Raw genomic sequence first — 22,673 nt, 5'->3', positions numbered from 1 at the left:
CTGATGGTGCGGTCTGCAGTGGGCCACGCTCTACGGCCGATGGAGCTTCGGCTGTATAGCCATCCTCCTCCACTTTGCCCACGGTGAAGGGAGATCCACACAGCCGCAGAGCCAGATCTATATATTGGGCCAGGGTCCAGCCAGTATAATCCTCCATCATCATTTGGGCGATGTTCTCATCCAGCCCGCTCCAAAAAAGGTCCATAAGCTGGGATTCATCTAATGGTGCTAGATGACAGCAAGTCAAAAACTTCTCCACATACCTTTCAATAGACTGACCGTCCTGAAAAATGGAGCAAAGCACTTTCTCAGGATACTGATTACCTCCTGCTAGATCCATATCTTGGTCAGTTGTTCTGTAACGCAGCTGAGAAAAGCAGACGAAGACGAGGATCTAAACGCAGGGTGATTTAATAAAGTAACACAAAACAGAGAACACAGAACTCGAAGAACAAAGAAACAAAACCTTGGGAATCACAGAGAGAGGCAACCATTACACGTACAACAACTGACAAAGTAACGGAAAACTACAAAGGACTACAAAACATGGCACAGAACAGTAAATAACAAAAGTCCACACAAGACAAGGGGAACACAAGACAGGAATCATGACACTGAGAATGGTCTCGTATTATTTGCATATTACATTGTCATATATTTTTTCTTCTTACACGTTTAACCATTTACAAAAATAAAGTTGCTTTATTCATGCATGGCTGACAAAAATGTTTTTAATATGCACAAATTTGCAAAGTTACATTACAATAAAATACAGACCTCACAACAATGTGACAACTTTTTTTTTTTTTTTGTGATCAACAATGTTCATTAATAGCCCCCCCCAAAAAAATGTTTATTTAATCAAATAATAATTTGCAAATATGAATATTTACTTTGTTTGTTTTATCAAAATATTTAATAACATTATGCAAATTGAGATGTTACAATGCAAAAAGACATTTTAAATGAATTTTGAAAGAGCCAAACCAATGCAAAGATGATATAAAACACAAAAAGAGTGTTTAAAAAATTATTATTATTATTTTTTTTTCTTTCTTTCTTTCTTTCTTTCTTTCTTGTTTATCTTGTTTCATATGGAAATATGCCACATTAGACTGAGATCTTTCTTTAAAATAAATGCTACTTGGTTTAATAATTCAATTCAACTCACATTTATTTGTATAGCGCTTTTCACAATACACATTGTTTCAAAGCAGCTTTACAGAAAATGCATGAGTCCACATTGAAATTTAGAGTGATCTGTTATCAGAGGTAACTGTCTAAGTTATGTATTTCAGAAATGTAGGCTACATATACTGTACAAAATCACAGTTAGCAAAAAATGAATTAATTTAAACAATGTAATCATTTAATGCATAAACAATGAGCTCATTGAAGTAATGCACACTTGTTTGTTAACAAATGATTATGACATTTAGAAAAAAAATCTATATATATTATGTTAAGCAATTCAAATTCATGCATATGGTGCACAATAAAGCCAAATCACAGCTACATCTTTAAAATCATGTAAACAATTAGTTTCTATCGTTATTAATAGATGTCATCAAAACTATTTTTTTTGTTTTTAGCGAGCCATGAAAGGTGAGAGATTAACTTTACCAGTGTTCTCTCAAGCTGTTCCTATAGCCTATAGGCTGCGACATCACACTTTTAAATATATATAAAATAAATAAATAAATAAAAAACACTTAATATCATATTTTACAGTTCTCAGCTTTCCGCAATGTTTCAAGTCAAACACGCCTCTTCCAACGTGATTACTCGGCAACTATTGTGTTATCGTTTTATTTTATTTATTTACTTATTTACTTGTAAATACGCCGTCGCTTGGTCATTCATGTGCTCGGAACTCTTACTTAAATCTCAAATGGCATGTGTGGTATAAAAATGGCCAGTGCCCCTTATTTTAATAAAACGATACTGTCCCGTTTATATTCCTTTCCGTGTTCTTTGGACAAACCTTTTTCTGAGAGTGCGCCATTGATTTAAAAGGACTTGACCAGCTTTTCTCATTGGCTGATGGGCGGGGTTTGCTCAGCCAATGAGCGCAGACTTCAGTTAAAGACGCTGCAGCGATGAGTTGAGCAGAGGACGCGCTCCAGTGCTGCAATACAAACTTCACTTTCAATGGCTGGTTAACACTCATGTTCGTTCAAATTACAGCAGCACAGTGAGGGAAGTTCTCTCGGGCGCTTAGCTGGAGCTCAGATAAGTTGTCCTTCAGCATGTCAGTAGTTTAAGACAATTACCGAGATGTTTTAGGGCAATGGAGAGTGAGCAGTCAGAAACATTTGGAGGCGACGGTGGAGACAATTCATCAGGCTCCGACACGCTGTCAGAAGGCGAGGCGCGAGCCGAGACGTATGAACCCGAATTACAATTTGAGGAATTTCAATGTCACTCCTCAGATTTTGTAGGTCTTGACGAAAAAGTGAAGGGAAATGATTTCGCTGCATGCTGCGACGAGATAAAAGCAAGAAATGGGGATGAACAAGATGAAGGAGAAAATGAAGGGGACAGTGACGAGGACGAAATGGTAAAGTACATTGATTAATAGCACTACTAAACACTCATGAGACATTCAGTCTGTGTATGTTTGATCACCGATGTAAGCGCGCGACTGCAGGTGTGTTTGTTTGAGTGAAAACGCTCCGCAGTGCTGCTGTTGACACGGTGAAAAAATATTTCCCGTATTGTTACTGTACTGGGTTTAAGTTAGTTTTGGAGTCTGTTTGGGATAGATTACAGGTGTATATATTTCTCCTCTTTCGTGAGAACATGCATACTGAATTGCGCTCGTGAGACTGTTAAGTCACATACTGAGAATGGTCTCGTAGCCTATTATTTGCATATTACATTGCCATATATTTTTCTCTTCTTCTACACGTTACCATTTACAAAGATAAAGTTGCTTTATTCATGATTGGCTGACAAAAACGTTTCAATATGCACAAATTTGCAAAGTTACATTACTATAAAATACAGACCTCACAACAATGTGGCAACTTTTTTTTTTTTTTTTTGTGATCAACAATTCAGAGTTCCTTCATTAATAGGCCCCAAAATAATTGTTTATTTAATCAAATAATAATTTACAAATATGAATATTTACTTGTTTGTTTTATCAAAATATTTAATAACATTATTCAAATTGAGATGTTAAAATGCAAAAAGACATTTTAAATGAATTTTGAAAGAGCCAAACAAATGCAAAGATGACAACATTTTGAATAAATTCTTTCTTTCTTTCTTTCTTTCTTTCTTGTTTATACTGTTTCATATAAATATGCCACATTATGGAAATAAAATGAGTTGTGAATTTCATTAAGTTATAAGTCTAGAGGCATATTACTATTGTACATCTCAGTGCTTGCAGACTCTTTGAGGGAGTTTCAATCATTAATTTGATTACAAAGCTGTAATTTGTAGGTGCTTGTTTACACAAACTTTCTCGCATACGGTTTTATCTTGTTTCAGTTTCATTCATCTGTATATGTCCTGTTTGGTTGATAAAAAACAGAAGGTCCTTTTGCTTGTTTCATACAGGAGGTTCTTACAATTAAAGAGGGATAGTATAACTTGAAAAGTAGGTTAGTCATTGTCAAACTTTTTCTGACTGGTTTATCCAGCATGATGTCAGACCTTTTCACTGTGACGTCTTATTGCCTTGCCTGAGGATTAGATGGCTTTGTTACACCAATCAGATACCTGAGATTCTTGTTACTCTCAAGAGCCATGTCATCTAATGTTTGCTTGCAGTCAGGTCAAGTGAGTGGGAACGAGTGGTTTGCGAGAAAGATCTACCCTTTTTCCACAGTATTAAGGGCCTTTTTACACTGAGTGCGATTAAACGATGTAAATGCTGTGCTGAAGATAGACTTCTAAGAAACAGTGTGACTTACATTCCACCACAACTTATTTGTTTACATAAAGAAATTCCAACTACTGCATATTTATAGACCCTTCATATGAACAATAATTAAAGGGTTTAATCTACATACTATGATGTTTTAGCAGCAGAATTAAGGACATGTAAGTATCTGGATTATTGACCATGTAATGTTGTTGTAAAGGAGGAAAAAACAAATATTTTCATTAAAAATAAACTGTCATTATCGTCTGATACTATCAATTAGCCTACGTACTTTGTGCTGTAGACATGGACATTATGGACTTATTTGAAGTATCTTAGAGTAACATTTTAAAATGCATTAATATAGTAATCATTCGGTACTATGTGTATACCATCACAATATTTACTCTTTAAGGGTAAAAAGAATGTTGCATGCTCCAGTCACATGTTTTACCATGCATATATTCTTGCTTCATATGTCTAAAGGGTGAATGTTGCTAAATGTCAACGTAAAAAAACTGCATTTCATCCTAAAAGTATGTTCATGCACAATCAGCAGATTGTGTATGCATGCAAGATGTCTAAAAACCAAATGTATGGTTGAATCTATGCATCTCATTTCATGTAAAACACCCCAAAATGTTTGGGTCTTCAATTTTAATTTTTATTGTTACTGATTTGACAGTATCTGGGTTCACAGAATAAATACATTTTATAAATTTATATTGAATGATAACACCACTTTTAGTATGAGAAATCCATTTATTTACTGTTCTTCAAAGAACATCACTCACTGCACAAAATTACTTACTTCTCAAATTTGACAGTTCATTGTAATTTTTACTATTGTGAACCATATTGTTTACTTGTGGTGGTGGTCTGTCTCAGCCATGTGAGCATAGCAAAGCTGTCTTGCGCACTTACAGTAGTTCGACCCAAACCTGAACACTTTCACTCATCAACCCCATTTCAGGTCTTTTAAATAGCCTCTTTCCCTTTTCACCCTTCCCTCATGAATACTGCCCCAGAAAAGTAAAGGCTGTGAATGCAAAGACAGCAACACTGCGACACTGTCCTGAACGTTTCTTTGATGCTCAAAGGTGTGGCAGATAGCTTTCTGGGACTGTGGTTGTGGTGTAGTGGCCAGGGTATAGGCTAACTGGTTTTAGCCACACTGTAAGAAAAAAAAAAAAAAAAAAAAAAAAAGATCTCAACTCATTATATGGTATATTGGTTTCTTTTTTCTTTTTATTGGAGTTTTAATTCCTCTCTGTACCATTATTATTATTATTATTATTATTATTATTATTATTATTATTATTATTATTATTATTTATTATTATTATTATTTTTTTTTTCTTCAATTTAAATACATTGGAAATGAAGTAAATTAAGTTTAGTTTACTAAAATAAAATGCCTCTTTTTTTTTTTTCTTTTTTTTTTACAGTGCAAGTGGCTCTGAATGTTAAACACTTTCTCCTTTCCAGTCTTAAAGGTGCAGTAAGTGACTTCTGAGAAATGCCGTTGAGATTTGAAATAACCCCAAACAAACATTCCCCTCCCTTCATTCAACTCCCCTCCCATGCAATTCAAGAGTGGATGTCTCTTTATCACAGCTGAAGCGAAGCAAAATAATGCTTCATGAAAAATAAAGCAAAGATGATGACAAAAAGGAAAAACAAAAAATGAACATAGAATACAAGAGTATATATCTATGATTCTGTGAAAATCGCAAAACCAATGTTTCTCGCTTATGGAGCAGAATTGTCTGGCTACTTATGTAACCTCCATTCCCTGAAGGAGGGTACTGCGACGTTATGTCAGAACTGAACTGAAGAATTGGGATCTCGTCTGAGAACCCAAAAACCTTTGTGTAACAAAACGAGCCAATGGACAATATTGTGATTTAAAATTGTATTATTTTTAAGCTCTTTATCTTCTGTATTATTCAACAAAGACAAGCAATACATCATTGTATTGTAGGGGTGGGAATCTTTAGGCACTTCATGATCCGATTCCAAATCGATTCTTGATCTTTCTTTTTTTAATTAATTTATTTTATTAATAAAACTTAAAAATGTTTTTATTTAATTACATATGTAATTATAAGTACTTTTTCAAATAATATAGCTAATATAGCTTCAAAACATACAAGCTAGTAAATAATAAAGAGAGAAAAAAAAAGATTACAAGCAATAAACAAAGTGCTTTCAGTATTAAGGAGTAGGCTATCTGAACGTTTTCCATTCAAGAGCTGTGAGGGATTTTTCTATTTCTCAGCTTTACTGTTGTTGGATTATTACTGGTAACATCATAGACAGCGGGAGATCTAATGAGCTGCATTCACTCTAATGAGCTGCATTCACACTAATGCACAGATCTCTTTTGAATATTAGACGTTTTGTCCTGTCTGTTTAATCCCTTAAGACATAACTGACTGTGTTTACGTTAATTTCACGTCATAAAACCATTTTGAGATGAAAGTACATTTAACTATGGAGTCGCACACAGCCGCATGAGTGAGTGCTCTTCACAAAGCGAGCGTGAGTATTTGAAATTGAAAGCAGCCCTCTGCAGAATCGTTGAATACTGGTCTTATAAACTGATCAGTTTAAATATACTTCTATGAGGAATAAAGTAATACAAACTTTACGAAAGGCCAAAGGCAGGTTTTGTTTAATGAACATTATTGAGGGGTCAAAAGGGTATGGGAGAAAAATCTGGCCAACTATTAATAGATTAGCTGGAAAACAAAAGAACATGGATAAAAGTTTTGAACTTTAAAATTAACAGTATATAAGTAAAGGATTCTTTAACTATAGCTACTAATTTTAATACACATTTGATAAATTCAGTTGATGAATTAACCCAACTTTTTACCATAAAAGGCATTACTTACAGACCTATTAATTTTGATCAGCCTATTTTTCAAATAGATGAAATAACTGAATTAAAAGTAGCTAATATTATTGATGCATTAAAAAGCTCTTAAGCAAAGGGCTTGGTGCTATGGGCTTGACATTTAAAAAAAAAATCTAATAAAGATTCTTTAGTGCGCCCAATAACACACACGGTAAATTTGTCCTTTAGGCAAGCAGTTGTTCCATCTGCTTGGAAGGTGGCTACAGTTATCCCAATTTATAAATCTGGAGATAAATCAAATTTGAAAAATTATAGGACAATTAGCATCCTTCCGATTATATCTGTAGCAGAAAAATGGGTAGCTAAGCTTTTGACTAATCATCTAAATGATGGTTTTACTTCTTTACATCCAATGCAATTTGGTTTTCACAGCAATTATTCAACAGAATCCGCAAATTGTTTGTTTGTTGAGAAAGACAAATGCTTATTAGATTAGAGTGCGTGTTGGTGCTATCTTTTTAGATCAAGAAGGCATTTGACACTGTTGACCATCCGGTGCTTTTATCTAAACTAACAAATAAAAAATTTTCAGAGGCAATACTTAAAATCATATCTTTCAAGTAGGAGACAATGTGTGTGCATTAATGGTACAAAATCTTCTTACCTTGCTTGCCCCAAGGGGGTTCTACAAGGCTCTATTTTGGGACCAATTTTATTTTCACTTTATATTAATGATCTACTTGAATTATGTAAAGATGTAAAGGTTCAGATGTATGCAGACGATATAGTAATTTTTACCCATGCTATGAATTTTGAAAAAGCTTCGATTACTTTGACTTCTGCTATGACCAATATTCAAGATTGGCGTACCAGAACAGGTTTATTATTGAACACACAAAAAAAACCTGTCTATGATGTTTGCAAAAAATGTATTCCTGAGAGGGGAGGAGCTTGAAATTGTTAAAGAGTTTACGTATCTTGGGGTTGCTTTGTATTCTACTCTAACTTTAAAAAAAAAATATTATATTATAAAAAAATCTAATATTATAAAATTTTATTTAAAATATTTTAAGTACATTAGGCCCTTTTTGACAGTTGGTGCTGCTAGATTGTATTTACATTCAATGATTTTTTCACATATTCAGTATTGTTGTAATAGTTGGTCATTCATAGGTGACACAACTCTAAAGTTAATAGAATCACTGTATAAGAAGGCGATAAAATTGTTTCATTACCCCTCTCATTTCATTACTGTAACTATATCTATATCTATATCTATATCTATATCTATATCTATATCTATATCTATATCTATATATATATATTGGCTTAGAGTTTTGAAAATGTAAAAAAATTCAAATATGCCAATTCAAATATAAATGTTTTATTTATAAGGTCTGGCATGGGCTTGCCCCACCTCCGTTAAATTAATTTATAAAACAGAGGACAGATTGCGGTATTGGTACTAGAGCCCGACATATCGGCGGGCCGATATTATCAGCCGATATTAGGCATTTTCCAAACTATCGGTATCGGCATTTATAACGGCCGATAAATGAATATTTAAAAAATAAAATAAAAGCGGACTAAACACCCTTCAACCATGTTATGAGTGTTGGCGCTGCATAGTTTGTCCACCAGAGCGCACTCTACAAGGAAGACTGCTAACATCAATGAGCTTGGAAATTACAACGAACTTATTCTGCCTAAATAAAGTAATAATTACTGTATTTATAACTAGCATATCTGTAGTTCCAGTCCCTGCATTGTAAAACGTAAGTTAGGCGAGGAGTGAATATTTAGACAGAGAGAAAAAGTATCAAACATAGCAGCTAGCCTGTGCATAAAAGTTAGCTTTTCTTTTACACGTGTGTGAAATCCAAGTGTGCGTTACTGTAGGGGTAATTAACACATCGTTACCGAGTCGATCGTTCCCTGGGATGCGTTTTCATGAAAATCGAATGTAAAGAGTTATATCTCTAAAAACAGATTATCTTATAACACTAGTATATGGGGCACAGAGTAAGTAAAAGTAAATCGCTAGTTAATACCACTAACAAGGCTCAAAATAGCCTCACACTAACACAGTAGCATAATGAGGGTCCCTACATGCAAACCGAAGCATTGAGAACTTTGTAAGTGTACAGACAGTTTAATAAGAAGATACTTTATAAAGACAGTACATTACACGTTTACAGGCATCATCTAGGAAAACAGACTCGACTAATCGAGTCACGAACGGCGTGCTAAGTGAGCTGGTCAATAGGAATTACGTTTGTGAAATCTAACGTAGCGCGGCGTTCGTGACTCGACTATTCGAGACTGTTTTCCAAGATGATGCCTGTAAACACGACGCGTAATGTACTGTCTTTATAAAGTATCTTCTTATTAAACTGTCTGTACACTTACAAAGTTCTCAATGCTTCGGTTTGCATGTAGGGACCCTCATTATGCTACTGTGTTAGTGTGAGGCTATTTTGAGCCTTGTTAGTGGTATTAACTAGCGATTTACTTTTACTTACTCTTATATACTAGCGTTATAAGCTAACGTTAATCTGTTTTTAGAGATAAAACTCTTTACATTCGATTTTCATGAAAACGCATCCCAGGGAACGATCGACTCGGTAACCATGTGTTAATTACCTCACATAATGTATTTAGTGCATCACTAAGTAGTAGATTTTAGAAGGCAGGCAGCAAATGATGATTGAAAATGGTTTGTTGTAGCTTGATGGAATAGATGGATAGAATTAGGAGTGACCTTTGTCTTGTTTAATAATAATAATACAAATGATGATGATAATAATAATATCATCATCATTGATTTTTTTTAAATTATTACTGTCAATATTAATAATAGTTGATTTTTTTTGTTCAAAGGACTTTAAGTTTCGTATCTTAAGTTTGTATTTTTAATATACATTATATTTATCAGAACTTTAATATATTCTGTTCTGTTGTGACAATAAAGTTAATTTAAAAAAAAAATAATTTATTTTTAAACTGCATTATATTATTTTAGTAAGGCTGAGGAATCTTAAATAACTACAAATAACTAATGTTAGGGAAAATCTGTTCATGTTTTGTTACACGTTTCTGGATTAAAAAAAAAAAAAAAAAAAGTATATCGGCCGATATATCGGATTTTTAAATCACCAAATATTTGTATCGGTATCGGCCTTAAAAATCCTTTATCGGTCGGGCTCTAATTGGTACCAGGTCTATCATTTGAGGGGATTGTGAAGTGGAGGCGTTAGGCGAAAATCTTTTGGCCAGAAAGTATTATCTGTAATAGGGAGCAAATATTGGAATAGTTTACCGCAGTCAATAAGTACTTATCACACTTTTAAAGATCATCTGAAGAAGTGGCTTATGACGAATCAGTTGTGTAAACATTTTAATAATGTGTTTGTGGTATTTGTCTCTTTGTAGGTGTAGGTGTGTGTGTAGCTGAGTATTAGTTCTTGTGTGTACAACTATTCAGTATTTCCAACCACATAATGTTTATCTTAGGTTTCAGACATTTAAATACACATAAGTACTAGCACAACAATACATTTATAGTTTGTATATTACACACTGGTGTCAGTGGAAGCAGCAATAACAATCCATTGAATTATAATTTGCTGACGTGTTTTATTTTGAACGAGTTCAGGCAGTTCAGCACCAACTGAGCGCGTTCGTCCACGAGGCTTGCTGTTTACCGAATCTAACTCCATACCGGTAAAAGAGATCCTCTGTTGATGTTAACCCACTGCCGTAACCCACTGCCTTTCTTGGGTACAGTGAAGTACGGGCTGTAAAAACCCGCCTTCATATTGGCTGGAAGGACCGGCTCTATCGTGTCCTTTGCTTGTAGGATTGTGATCTCCGCACGCAGGACAGGAGCATCCTTGGCCGCCACTGAGATGAACCGGATGCCTCGAACCTAGTGGCACGCCGGGCGAACTATTTGATAGTTTGAAGGTCCGAATGAGCCAGCGAGATGGGCTTGGAAGTGTTAGCCAGGCTTCCAGATGCCGAACAAGCGGGGTCAGAGGGACCACAGATGTACTGACAGTGTGGCAGTGAGGTGGAGCACAGGGGCCCAACCTGGAAGGCACAGTGTCCCAGAGTGGGGACCAAGTTTGCGGTCCAACACTTACCTGGCTCCACGGTTGGGCAGGGGGGAAGGTGAGAAGGCATCGCGTCCTTGAAGCGCACAGCACTGCCCATTGGCGATAGAGGAGGAGGATGAGTGGCAAGGCACAGCATCGCACACTGCCATCACCACCCTCTTGAGACTGAGAGATAGAAGAAACTGGTCTTTTACAGAAATTTGTCTCAACAAATGATTCTCAACCCGACCCTCCTCTGGGGGAAGGAGTTGGTGCGTTCATCTCCCGAAGAGCTGGCTCCTCCATCTCTGGGACAGACTGTGCCACTTTTCTGTGGCTGAATCCACTCTCCGGCCTTTCGTATGTTGATTCTCCTCAGCTCTTTTTTTCCCCTCAGACATGTCTGTCTTTTTTTGTCTTGTCACTTGAAATGCAACAATTACGTAAAGCAAATGTTACATACAAAAAAACAAACATTTATTGGGGTAAAATTTGCTTAATTGTTCTGAAAATAATGTCACAATGCAAAAAAGCCAAACCACTGTATTTAGCATTCACTAGTGAATGTGTGAATGAGCAGTTTTAATTATGCATGAGAAAGCATTATGCTGATGCTTACATCATTACTGTAGCAATATTTTGATTTCAATATCTGAATAAATCGATCTGATTTCATATCTTGCAAAATAGTCATAAAGTTTAGTCTGTAAAATTTTGTATACAGTGTAAACAAAGTCTCAGAAACACTCCAGTTCCGCACTAATGCAATCCTCAAAATGATATTACATTTGCAAGCCTAAAATACAGTATTTGTTATCTTTCCTTGATTATTGTCGTAATCTGTTTCAAAATGTCATACCTTTGAATCTTTTTTAGTCATATTTTGACCAGTGACCTCATGACAGTACATTGTTCTCAGAAATATGAGTGCTGGTCTGTGTGTGTGTGTGTGTGTGTGTTTTTTTTTTTTTTTTTTTTTTTTTTTTTTATCAATCTGAATTATCTGTTGAAGAGCTGTCGATAGGATTCAACAAGTGAAAGTCCATTTCCGAGGTTATAAATAACCATCCATTTATTTTAACAGGGTTTCTCGGACCTGTAAAGAGGATGTAGAGTGTTGGTGAATGGCTTACTTGCTAAGAGGATTTGCCCTTAATCTGTTTAGGGTTTCTCCTGTGTCCATTACGGGTGATGTCATCCTCAGCATGTCTGTCTGTTTGCTGTTGATTTATTGGTTTCGCTTGGTCGACTGTTGAAATGAGAGAGATAGCATTGGCTTTTGGGGGAACCTTTTAATGAAACAACAATGGCATTGAGAAGGAATTTCACGTCACCAGCGTGGGCATCTTCTGATGGGTGTAGGGTAAGAAATCCTCAAACATTAACCCCCCCCCCCCCCCCCCCCCCCCCCCCCATCAACTTATGTCAGTGTTGCAGATTTTGCATTTAGTCTACTTTATGGCTACGTCAAAATAAGCATATTCACAATTGTGCTTATAGCCTAAGTTTTACACAGTATGAGTTTTAGAATATAAACTTTTGAAAACAAAATGTTATTAGAAAACTGAAATGGTGTTGAATTTTAAGCTGCTGATTGAATAATGCTGACAAAGTTGTTTGATTGGTGCTATTATGGTGCTATACTTTTTGTTGGTGCACCAGCATATATAATGATGTTACCACACCCAAGTTTCCACATAGGTGTTAACAGGCTGGCAATGAAGAAAAAATAAAAAAATAATTGTGTGTATAATAATATTATTATTATTATTATTATTATTATTATTATTATTATTTTCTTCTTTGCCAGCCTGTTAACACCTGTGTGGAAACTTGGGTGCGGTAACATCAAACCATTTTGCAATGTAAACTATGGTGTCTGTTCTTCATAAATCTGTCTCTATATTCAATCTTGTGAAGTGATGGAACTGTTTGAGATGGATTCTGTTAATAATACTGGATTAAAAAGCACTAAGCCTGAGGATCCAGGGAAAGTGAAAAGCTTGGTAAACATCCGTTTTTTTAGGGAACTGTGTCCTGGTTGCTCAACACTCTTTCATGCACTGTCTGCAATAAAAAAGAAAAAAAAAAGAAAAGAAAAACTAAATTGCTCTCATTATACTGCTTTGTTCTATTTGACGTCCACAGTGCTTGGATTGTTCAGTGTTTATTATAATTTTAATATAATTTATTAATTTAAGTGACATGTGAAGGCCAAGTATGGTATCCCTGTCCTCTGCATTTAACCCATCCAAGTTAGTGCACACACAGAGTAGTGAGTAGTGAACATGAACACATGCACTGCAAACCGTGGACACACACACCCAGAGCAGTGGGCAGCCATTTTGCATATTTATACCATGCTGGTGATGATTTGATTGTGTAGTAAGGCCACTTTAATTAATTGCATCAAAGAACAGACCACTTTGTTGCATATGTGCTGCAACAACTATTGATACTGATACTGATTGCTGGCTGATCATAGACTATTGAGATGAGTGAGATTTTATAGACCTCCATGATTCTCCTTGCACTACACAAAGGCCTGTTAAATTAATAATTAGCCTGAATTATTGAATCAAATTCTTAATTTTATTTTAGATAGATAGATAGATAGATAGATAGATAGATAGATAGATAGATAGATAGATAGATAGATAGATAGATAGATAGATAGATAGATAGATAGATAGATAGATAGATAGATTGATTGATTGATTGATTGAAAATTATACATTTAGTCCCGATTTCCATAGCAGTGTTTGTTTTACAGTGTGTTACCTCTAACCCTAAACTGTAATCCACAAATCTTGCAGCTCTTTAGTGCATAAGCTAACGTCATCACTGTACATCTGCCCGACCTTAACATTTCCTCTGCTCCATTTCCAACTAAATCATGTTCCTCTGGAGGTTAAACATCTCACATTACTGAACTGAGCTGTTTTGCTGAGGTCAGCCTCTCCAGAACACCCCGGTGTCACAGAAGTTCCCACTGTCTTAAAAGAGGCATGTCCCCTCTCACACTGCACTGTTCATTATCCCTAAAGGTTTACTGTTGGCAATAGCCCTGCAAAATCTCAGTAGCAAAGTCATGTTTCCTGTGTTGACACAACCTCCCTCTGGATATAAACAGATGTGTGGTTTAGAAGCATGATAGAGTATACGCTCTTGCACATTTCTTGTATGTGGAGGAAAAGGAAATTGCTCTTCGTCTTTATTTGGACATGTTCATTCATGAAGGAACTCCCAAAATGACAGAGAAGTATGCCAGATGTCAGTGTGTCTGCTAACACACACCATGCAGACTCCATGGTTACAATGTAACTTAAAAGGAATATAGCCAAACCATGAATTCTAAAAATGTTTGCATTAGTAAAGTTTCAATTGTAAAGTCACAACACTTAAAGTTAGGATAGGCAATTATGTAACTTTAAACCTTATAGAACTCGCTGAGGATGTTTAATGTCTGAGCAAGCAGGGTACTGGTACGAAAATACATGTGTTGACAGGCACGTACGTAGGACATCGTATATCATTGCATTCGGACATTTTTTGTCCACAGAAGATATACAGATTTTAATATTTAGAGCACTTCTATTATTGATTGCTAGCAGGATGTGAAGTTTCAACCTGTATAACAAAAGGTGTTTATAATTCTGGGAGTGTTTTATATATATTATATATATATATATAATTTATTTATTTATTATTATTTATTTTTTTTGCATATACCCTACCTTTAAACAATATAAGTGCATTAACACTGTTTTAGTGTGAAAAAAAAAAAAAACCTAACACTAACCTTTTCTGTGTTTCCAAATTTACAATTTCAACACTTTGACTTAACTAAAAAAGATACAAAAAAAAAGTTTTAAACAACTTTACAGCTCAAATAATACACATTTTAACAGAATAATTAATGTAATTGCTTTTATAAAATTACAAGAATCACATTTCTGCTTTAAAAACCCACTCACTTTCACTGTAAGTTTTTCAATGTAACTCTTAATTGTGTATGTTTACTGTATATAGAGAAAGCAGGCACAGGTTAAAACTGGATTATTCCCATTATAAATCAACAAAGCTGTTAGACAATGTGGCAAAACTAGATCACACTTGCAGTGTAGATGGCTTAGTGGTTATAATGGGGATATATATAATAGGATCAAGTTGTCACTATGCTTATTTACTCACAGTTAAGATAGGGAGTATAGCCTACCTGTTTAAAATAGTTAGCAAGATAAGATTAGTGCATTCCAAAATCATAGTACACTGAAAATAGTAAGCCGCAGATGCCTGGATAATTTTTCTGGTGGATTTCTGAAGTATCTATCCTTGTATGTTTTTATTTTTTTTTAAATTTGTGCATTTATTAAGGTAACTTACCGTGAACCAATTAAAGCGATAGTTCACCCAAAAATGAAAATAAAGCATGCACATTTAGAATGAAATGAAGGCTGGTAAACGCTGACAAAATCTATTTATTTTTAAGGTAAAGTATTCCTTTTAATAATGTCATGCAGGAACATGTAGGAAAGAAAATTACATTTAGAAAAGCGGACAATCGACGAATGATGCAATCTGGACTCAAACTCGCATCGCCTGTATAAACAACATGGGTTTACGTGTAGAAACATGCACTAACTGCTAGGCTGAGGCTCTAAAATTTACTGCACATTAATTATTGATGTAAAAAATAAAATAAATCTGCTCACATTATTGTTTCTGTGTAGCACTTTGGTATGAGTTTTAACCTTGAGTGAACTGTGTTATAAGGGGATTGATGAACCCCACTGATTTACTCTTCAGCAGACTGTGACTGTGAAGGATTGTTTAGACCCACTGTGTCTTAATAGCTTGAAATTGTGTGGGCAGCCTCCTTAATATTAGGATGTTGTTTCAGACACTGTCAGACTGAATACTGTGAAAAACTGTAGCTTTTGCTTTGTGCCGAAGGTCTCCAAGGTTTCAAGGCTATAGTGTTACTCTCACTGTTATTGATTGGCATTTCCATGCATGCATGCCTGTTGCAAATGAGATTTAGTCCAGTAGGGTAAGTTCATGGTTGCTGTGTAAATCAAGGGTTCAAGGTTTGGCTAGTTGGCATGGCCTCATTAATCTTTGTTGGTAACTGTACCATCTGGATTATTTGTCCATTAAATGCCATTCTTAAGTTTCCATATATTCTGGACATATATATTATAACTTTTTAATTTGGTCATTTCACCATTCTCCAATATATTAATGCCATTCAAAAGTTTGGGCTTTATATATATGACCTAACCTAACCCCTGACCTAACTAGAATGGTAACATAAAACATAAGATCAGAAAAAAACAAAACAAAAACATTTAATATGGTTCTGATGAGCATACAGACTGGTACATACAGATGGACTGTGTCTGACAGAATAAAGTGGTTTTGTAATACTCCCAGAATTAACTTTGTGTGTATTATGTAACGTTTTGCAACACCATTGTGCAATTGAGGATTGAGGAACACAATTACTATATCTTTGAAAACACAAGCATTGTAGGACAGAGTATAACCTTATTGCCACAATTGTATTGTATTGAATTACTGGTTGACACATTTTGTGGAAGTCTTCAAAAGTCCACTATGCATCAGGTGCACCAATACATCTTTATTTTTTATTTATTTATTTCTGTTGTGCATGAACAGTGTTTGCATGAAACCTGTATTCTGTCTTGTAAATGCCTACAAAATCTTTGTGAGGAACAGATCACAACTTAATGTTCACTGATAATCATCAGCAGCAGTTCACATAATTACAGATTTTTTTTTTTTTTTTGTGAGGAACTATTTAGGGGTGTTTCCGTTGAGGAGGCAAGGGAAGCAGGCATTGTTCACATGATTAAAATTGATCTGATTCTGAATTAATGGCTAAATAATAATGTTAATGTTAAAGGAACACTCCACCGTTTTTTGAAATAGGGCTTATTCACATTCTTTCATACATTTAGATAGGTGGGTAAATGCATTTTTGTCTCAGTGCATGCATTGTTTTAGTTTGACAGGGTCGGCACTAGCTTAGCTTAGCACAATGAATGGAATCCTTTGTTGCCAGCTAGCATGTCCTGAGTAAAAGTGATCCAAAAAAAAAAAAAAAAAACCCACGTAATTACTTCTTGTGGCCTGCGTATTCACAACGAGTACAAATAGCGATGCAGATTAACACTATGTGATTTCTTAGGCAGATAGGGACTATATTATGGGGAAGCACAGGCGAAGCACGGCTACTTAGGCGAAGCACAGCTACTTGGGCGCAGACATATCATGCAATCTTTAATCATGTTTAAAGATTGCATGATATGTCTGCGCCCAAGTAGCTGTGCATCAATCTTTAAACATGATCTGTGCATTTTATTTTTGTATTTATTAGTGATTTTAATAATTAGAAAATTAATTTAATTGTTGTAAAAACACAAAATAAAATTGTATTGTAATTGCTTTTTGATAGTTTTAATTAATGTTCATTTATTTAATGTGTCAATACTAAGTAACCTTTATTTTTATTTCTATATTTTCTGTTTTCAAATTTCTTTTTTTTCTTTTTTTAAAGGACTGAAGACTTTGCCCTCATCATTACTGAATGCCACTGCACACATTTGTCAAAAGTATATATTTTTAAAACCTTTATGTAAAAAAAAAAAAAGGTTTAAGCAAGATATAACCAAATAAGACCTCATCAGTTCCCCATGTTTCATGTGTCACTTCTGTTGTGGCTGGTGGCTACGGTTTACACGTCTGGTGTAAAATATTAGCCTTGGCTATTTTGGGCACATGGGCAGCTTCTCCTATCGTGTGAGGTTGACCTTTTGCATATGATATGTCTTCTTGTTGATTCATTTCTGACAGTGACATATGAGATGCCACTGGTCAGATGTTCAGACAATTTGTAGTAATGGAAAATGAGTTGCTAATCACATTAGCAACACTGGTTGGGAGGGATTGGAGTTCAGAAGATCAGTTTTCACAGCCATGTAATGCAAAAGTGAAGTAATCCGATACACACGAAGTTCCTATGACGACATCATGTAAACAAACACTGCTGTTTACAGTATAAGTTGGTTAGCAAGGGTAAATGACCTATATCTGTTGTGTGTATTTAGACAGAGGCCGTACTTTGCTAGCTCAACAACAAAGCAACCGAATCCCATATTTGTCTCCATAAGCATCGCCACTAAATTAAATGACTCATGTCAGAGATATATCTATTACAGAGGAAACATCTCCACTTGTTTTAATTTTGCCCCATGTGTGTTATAATGAGTGCAGGAACTGTAATTTGTTATCTGTAATGGTTTGTGAGTGTTCTGTGCCACTCTTAATGTTTAGCGTCTCCACAGCTTGCTACCAATTCCGTGAAATCAAAAAGCAAAATGCACCCAGTACAAAAAAAGAAAAAAAAAAAGAAAAAGTACACCGCAGTGGTTTAGAACCTTGAACCAAAAAGTAATATTTGGTACTCGAGGGACTGAATTTGTTTACTGACCAACATTGAAAAAAATTGAGGAACCACTAATAACAAAGGGAGAACCAAAGGGAATATACAAATGTTTTAACTTTCACCCATTCCCTGGAGTAAGTCTTTTACTCACAACTGAGAATCAGTCCCCCCCTCCCCCCTTCCTGTTGTCAAATTCTCAACGTAATTGCTAAAATTATGAGCAGGGGTCAAGCTTCCAGCGGGCTTCAAGCACACTTAAGGAAGTAAATCTACCCTGAATTCTCACGTTACCCAATGGAGCAATATGCAGAATTTCACTGATTATTCGGTGAAGGTTCACCTCCTCCATTAAATTATGTTTGTTAGAACAACACTACGAGTAACTGTTATGCAGTATTTGAGACTAGAATTGGTGCATCCTGAATCATAACACCAATTCTGCATTGAAAATATCATGCTGAAATGTGCCTGGGAGACACTTTTTTTAAAATTTTATTTTTATGAATTTTCAAAGCGCACATTTATTTTTATTTAGGTCCCTACTTATCTTTTATTTATTCATATACTTTTATTTATTATTATTTTTTTATTTATATTTATTTCTTTTTATTGATTAGTTTTATGAACTTTTTTTATATTTGTTTATTTACTTTTTTATTTATTTACTTATTTTATGTTTTGATTTACTTATTTATTTTTATTTGTTTATTTTTATTGTTGTAATTGAAAAATAAAAATAGTTTACTTATTTATTGGTTTTATTCATTTATTTATTTATTTATTGTTTACTTTATTTAATTTTACTTTTACTTACCACAATCTGTGGTATGTTAGACATTTTTATGATACTATGTCCTAGTGTACTGTTGTTTAGTCATTTACTGAGAGTATACACTTTCCCATTGTCAGCAAGCTGCAAATAAATAGATTTGGATGCAGACTAACGTGTTTACATTGCCGTGGATTGAGTGTTTTCAATTAAATAAAGCTTGTATTTTGCTAACTCTAATCATCAATGGTGTGTTCAAATGCCACTGTGTGAGCGTGAGGCTTTCATAACAATATATTGTATATAACTGTAAAATACTGCATATTGGAAAGAGAACTGATGCTTTGTCAGGCTGCAGGCATTCATGCCTTCTATTACCCGGGACACTGACATTAATTTTTCCCACTGTTGCTCAGTTTTTTTAAATAGTTGAACTGTGAAATTCATAAAAATGGTCTTATATAATTATGTAACAGTGCAAATTCTCTTTGACCCTGCCTTAGGGAGAGAGATTGAATGAGAAAAACAAATGGTTGAACGGATAACAGGTCTGTTCTCTCTCTCTCTTTTGAGAAGATGAGTGCTTTGTTTTTGGCTTTCATCATGAGCAAAACCATGTCTAAGAAACAAATACTTCAGATAAAATGGTTTGATCAGAAGGATCTCTTCTGAAATGATACTCATTAGTTTCTAGGCGATGGCAACACAACATCATCCCTGTCCAGCATTACTGAATGAATTAATGACGGCACTGGGAGATGTCATATAGTGTTACTAATCTGATCACAGAGCATGGTGTATGTACGGGTCCTTAAGTTAGCAAAACATTTCCATCTGATAACAGATTGCTACCAGATTGCTACCCTTCTGATAATAGAGAAATGGACATCATTCTCTATAAAGCTCTTTACATGACAACTACCTCCTCTTCTCTGGGTTCAGAAATAGCAGTGATGGTACATTTTCTCCCCAGGGGCGTTTAATAGAAAGTGAAATGCAGAATGCTGTGAAAAAACAACAGTGTTTTTTTTCCACCTGTTTGTTCTTTATAGCTTTTTTTTTTTTTTTTTTTTTTTTTTTTTTTGTGAGGTGATGAAATCGTGAAACAATACGCTTACAAAACAGTAATATGGCACTACCATGATTCAGTGATGATACCAGATGGTAAATCCATGGTATTTTTGAGATAGACTATATTTATCGTATTCCTATACCACAATATTTATATGGTATCCCCAATATATCTCAGATACGTTTAGTATTACCATTGTACATATCCAAAAAAGAACACATGAAAAGGGTATCCAAAAAAGAAAACATGAAAGAGGAAGAGTCCAATGGTATTAGCATGAAGTTTGAGATCAATAAGTTTTTTCTTTTTATTGTTATTGAGAGATCTTTTCTGCTCACAATGGCTGCATTTATTTGATCAAAAATGCAGTGAAAACAGTATTATTTTGGAATATTATGTTTTAATTATACAGTTTTAAATAAAATAATTTCATATTTTAAAACATAATTTATTTCTGTGATTGCAGAGCTAAATTTAAAGCTAAATAAGTGTCATATGATCCTCTTTTTTTTTACTTTTAAAATTTTTTTTTAATAAGTCTGGCTTACTGGCCTCAAACTTTTGAATGGTAATGTACAGTAATCAGTACCATGTAATTTGCCTACCATTTGATGAGTCACATGGTACGCCACAGCATTTCTTGTAAAATAGGTCTTTGATTTGTCTGCTATAAGCACTTTTGTGAGTTGGTAGTTGGATGGTCTTGTTTTCTTAGCACAATACTGAGTTAATTTCGTTTCTTTCTAATTTGTGGTGCAGTTATTTTCCACACCGATGGATTCAGTGACTGCTTCCACAGTGTTTCTCCTGTATACGCTGTATTGACGCTATGCTCGACTGCCTCAAAATGAGAAACACCTGCATCAGAACGGCTTAGCTTCTGTTATATCATTATTTTCCCTGTGTGCTATGAGTTGTCTAATTGAAGAATTCATTTCAACTATTCTTGCAGCACAGCTCACAAAAGGCCATGTGTTAGTGTTTTTATTTATTTATTTTTTTACAATTTTACAATTTTTAGATCCCCCCGCAAATCATAGTTTTTCTGTTAAAAGGATATATTTTCTGCCCGGTGTGTTACTTAATCTTTGCAACCTGCAGGCAAAGATTTCCTAATGTAGAGAGTATGTTCATTTTTATGATAAATAGTAATAAATCAGGAAACTAGATGAGGTAAAATAAACCATGCATAAGAGTTGACATTCTCTTGATTTGTGTGTGCAATAATTCTGATGAAATGTAAAAATACATTTCTCAAATGACAACAATCGTTGTGGCAGAATATTCATGATCATTATTTTAACCGTTATTCAGCATTATGACAATAGGACTAAGTTTTCATTGACTAAAGCTAGACTAAAATTCCCAGACGTTTAGTCTTCTAAAATTTGACTAAACAAAAACCGGAAAAGGTTGACTAAATATGATAAAAACTAAAAAGTACATTTGACACTGGACTAAGTGTAAATTAAAATATTGCTGATGAAATCAACGCTAGTTTTTACTTTATATCAGATTTTAGTCTTTACTATCTTGAAAGACCTCAGCCAAATAGTGTGGCTTGAGTTTGCTTTAGCGAACACCACTAACATTTTCTTTAGATAATGTAAAAAATTAAAAATGCAATACAAAAAAAAAAAGATAGTAGACAGTAGGTGCGTTTCATCTGCAACATAAGGCACTTCATGGGTCACAGAAATCGCACAGCTACTCTCCCATAGAAATAACTGACCTCCACATATCTGTCCTTCATTGGCATCCAGACCACAAGGAAAGATGGTTTATGTGGATGTTTTACCGACGCACACCTTTAATCTTCTTAGAGAGTTCAGGACATAATTATCTCCTTGAGTTATGCTGTAATTATATAACCTTTCATATCTGTTTATTTGAAATCCTGCTAAACTGTAAATCCCACATTATCTTGTTCTAAAGTTTATAAAGTATGTTGGGTCAAAGATAGATGTATTAAAGCTTTTAACTTCACACTGTCTCAAAATGAACTTTGTGCTGACTGAGAAATTTCTGAGAATTTCTGAGAAATTGCCTTGTTTACAATCAGGGACTGAGACATAATACAATTTTACAATAAAGTTAACCTCTGTCCCACAGAAAAGATTATACTGCAAGTATGAATCATAGTTTGAACTGTAAGCACGTCCAAATTGCATCATGGGTATATTTTATAACATCATTTGTTTTTATAATCGATGGACAGTTGAGATATGTAAAGAAACTTTTTGGCGAGTGACCAGTTATGAGGTAATTTAAAGAGATGTTATCTTATTTTGTGTCCAGCAGGCTTGGGTTAAAAATTACCTCCTCATGAAAACAGACAATGAGTAATAAATTAGCTCCTGTTCTGCAGGCATATTTCTGTTTGCTGTAGGCGTTGCACTTTTGGTTATGTAGTCACTTTAGTTCATATTACTTGTTGATTTTAGTAGTTTAGTTAACTTACACTTTAAATTTCTATAGACCATGTAAGTTTGTATTCAACCAATCAGAATTCAATTGTCAACCT

At 34.6% G+C, this 22,673-nt stretch overlaps 1 protein-coding gene across 5 annotated transcripts in view; it reads left to right on the top strand.

Annotated features, from left to right (window-relative positions):
* Nucleotides 1-2,080: 2,080 nt before the first annotated feature.
* The window catches only part of mast4 (microtubule associated serine/threonine kinase family member 4), a 141,195-nt gene continuing 120,602 nt past the window's right edge, over nucleotides 2,081-22,673 (top strand). For all 5 annotated transcript variants that reach the window (XM_084115362.1, XM_084115364.1, XM_084115361.1 and 2 more), the window contains exon 1: nucleotides 2,081-2,560. In XM_084115362.1, coding sequence (XP_083971488.1) covers nucleotides 2,291-2,560 — 270 coding nt within the window. In that variant the 5' untranslated portion in view covers nucleotides 2,081-2,290. The remainder of the gene's footprint in view (nucleotides 2,561-22,673) is intronic.

Source organism: Abramis brama (genome assembly GCF_963993115.1).
Source record: "Abramis brama genome assembly, chromosome: 5".
NCBI classification, from domain to species: Eukaryota; Metazoa; Chordata; class Actinopteri; order Cypriniformes; family Leuciscidae; genus Abramis; species Abramis brama.
The sequence above is the reverse complement of the archived record's forward strand: the minus strand, read 5'-3'. Positions and strand labels throughout refer to the sequence as shown.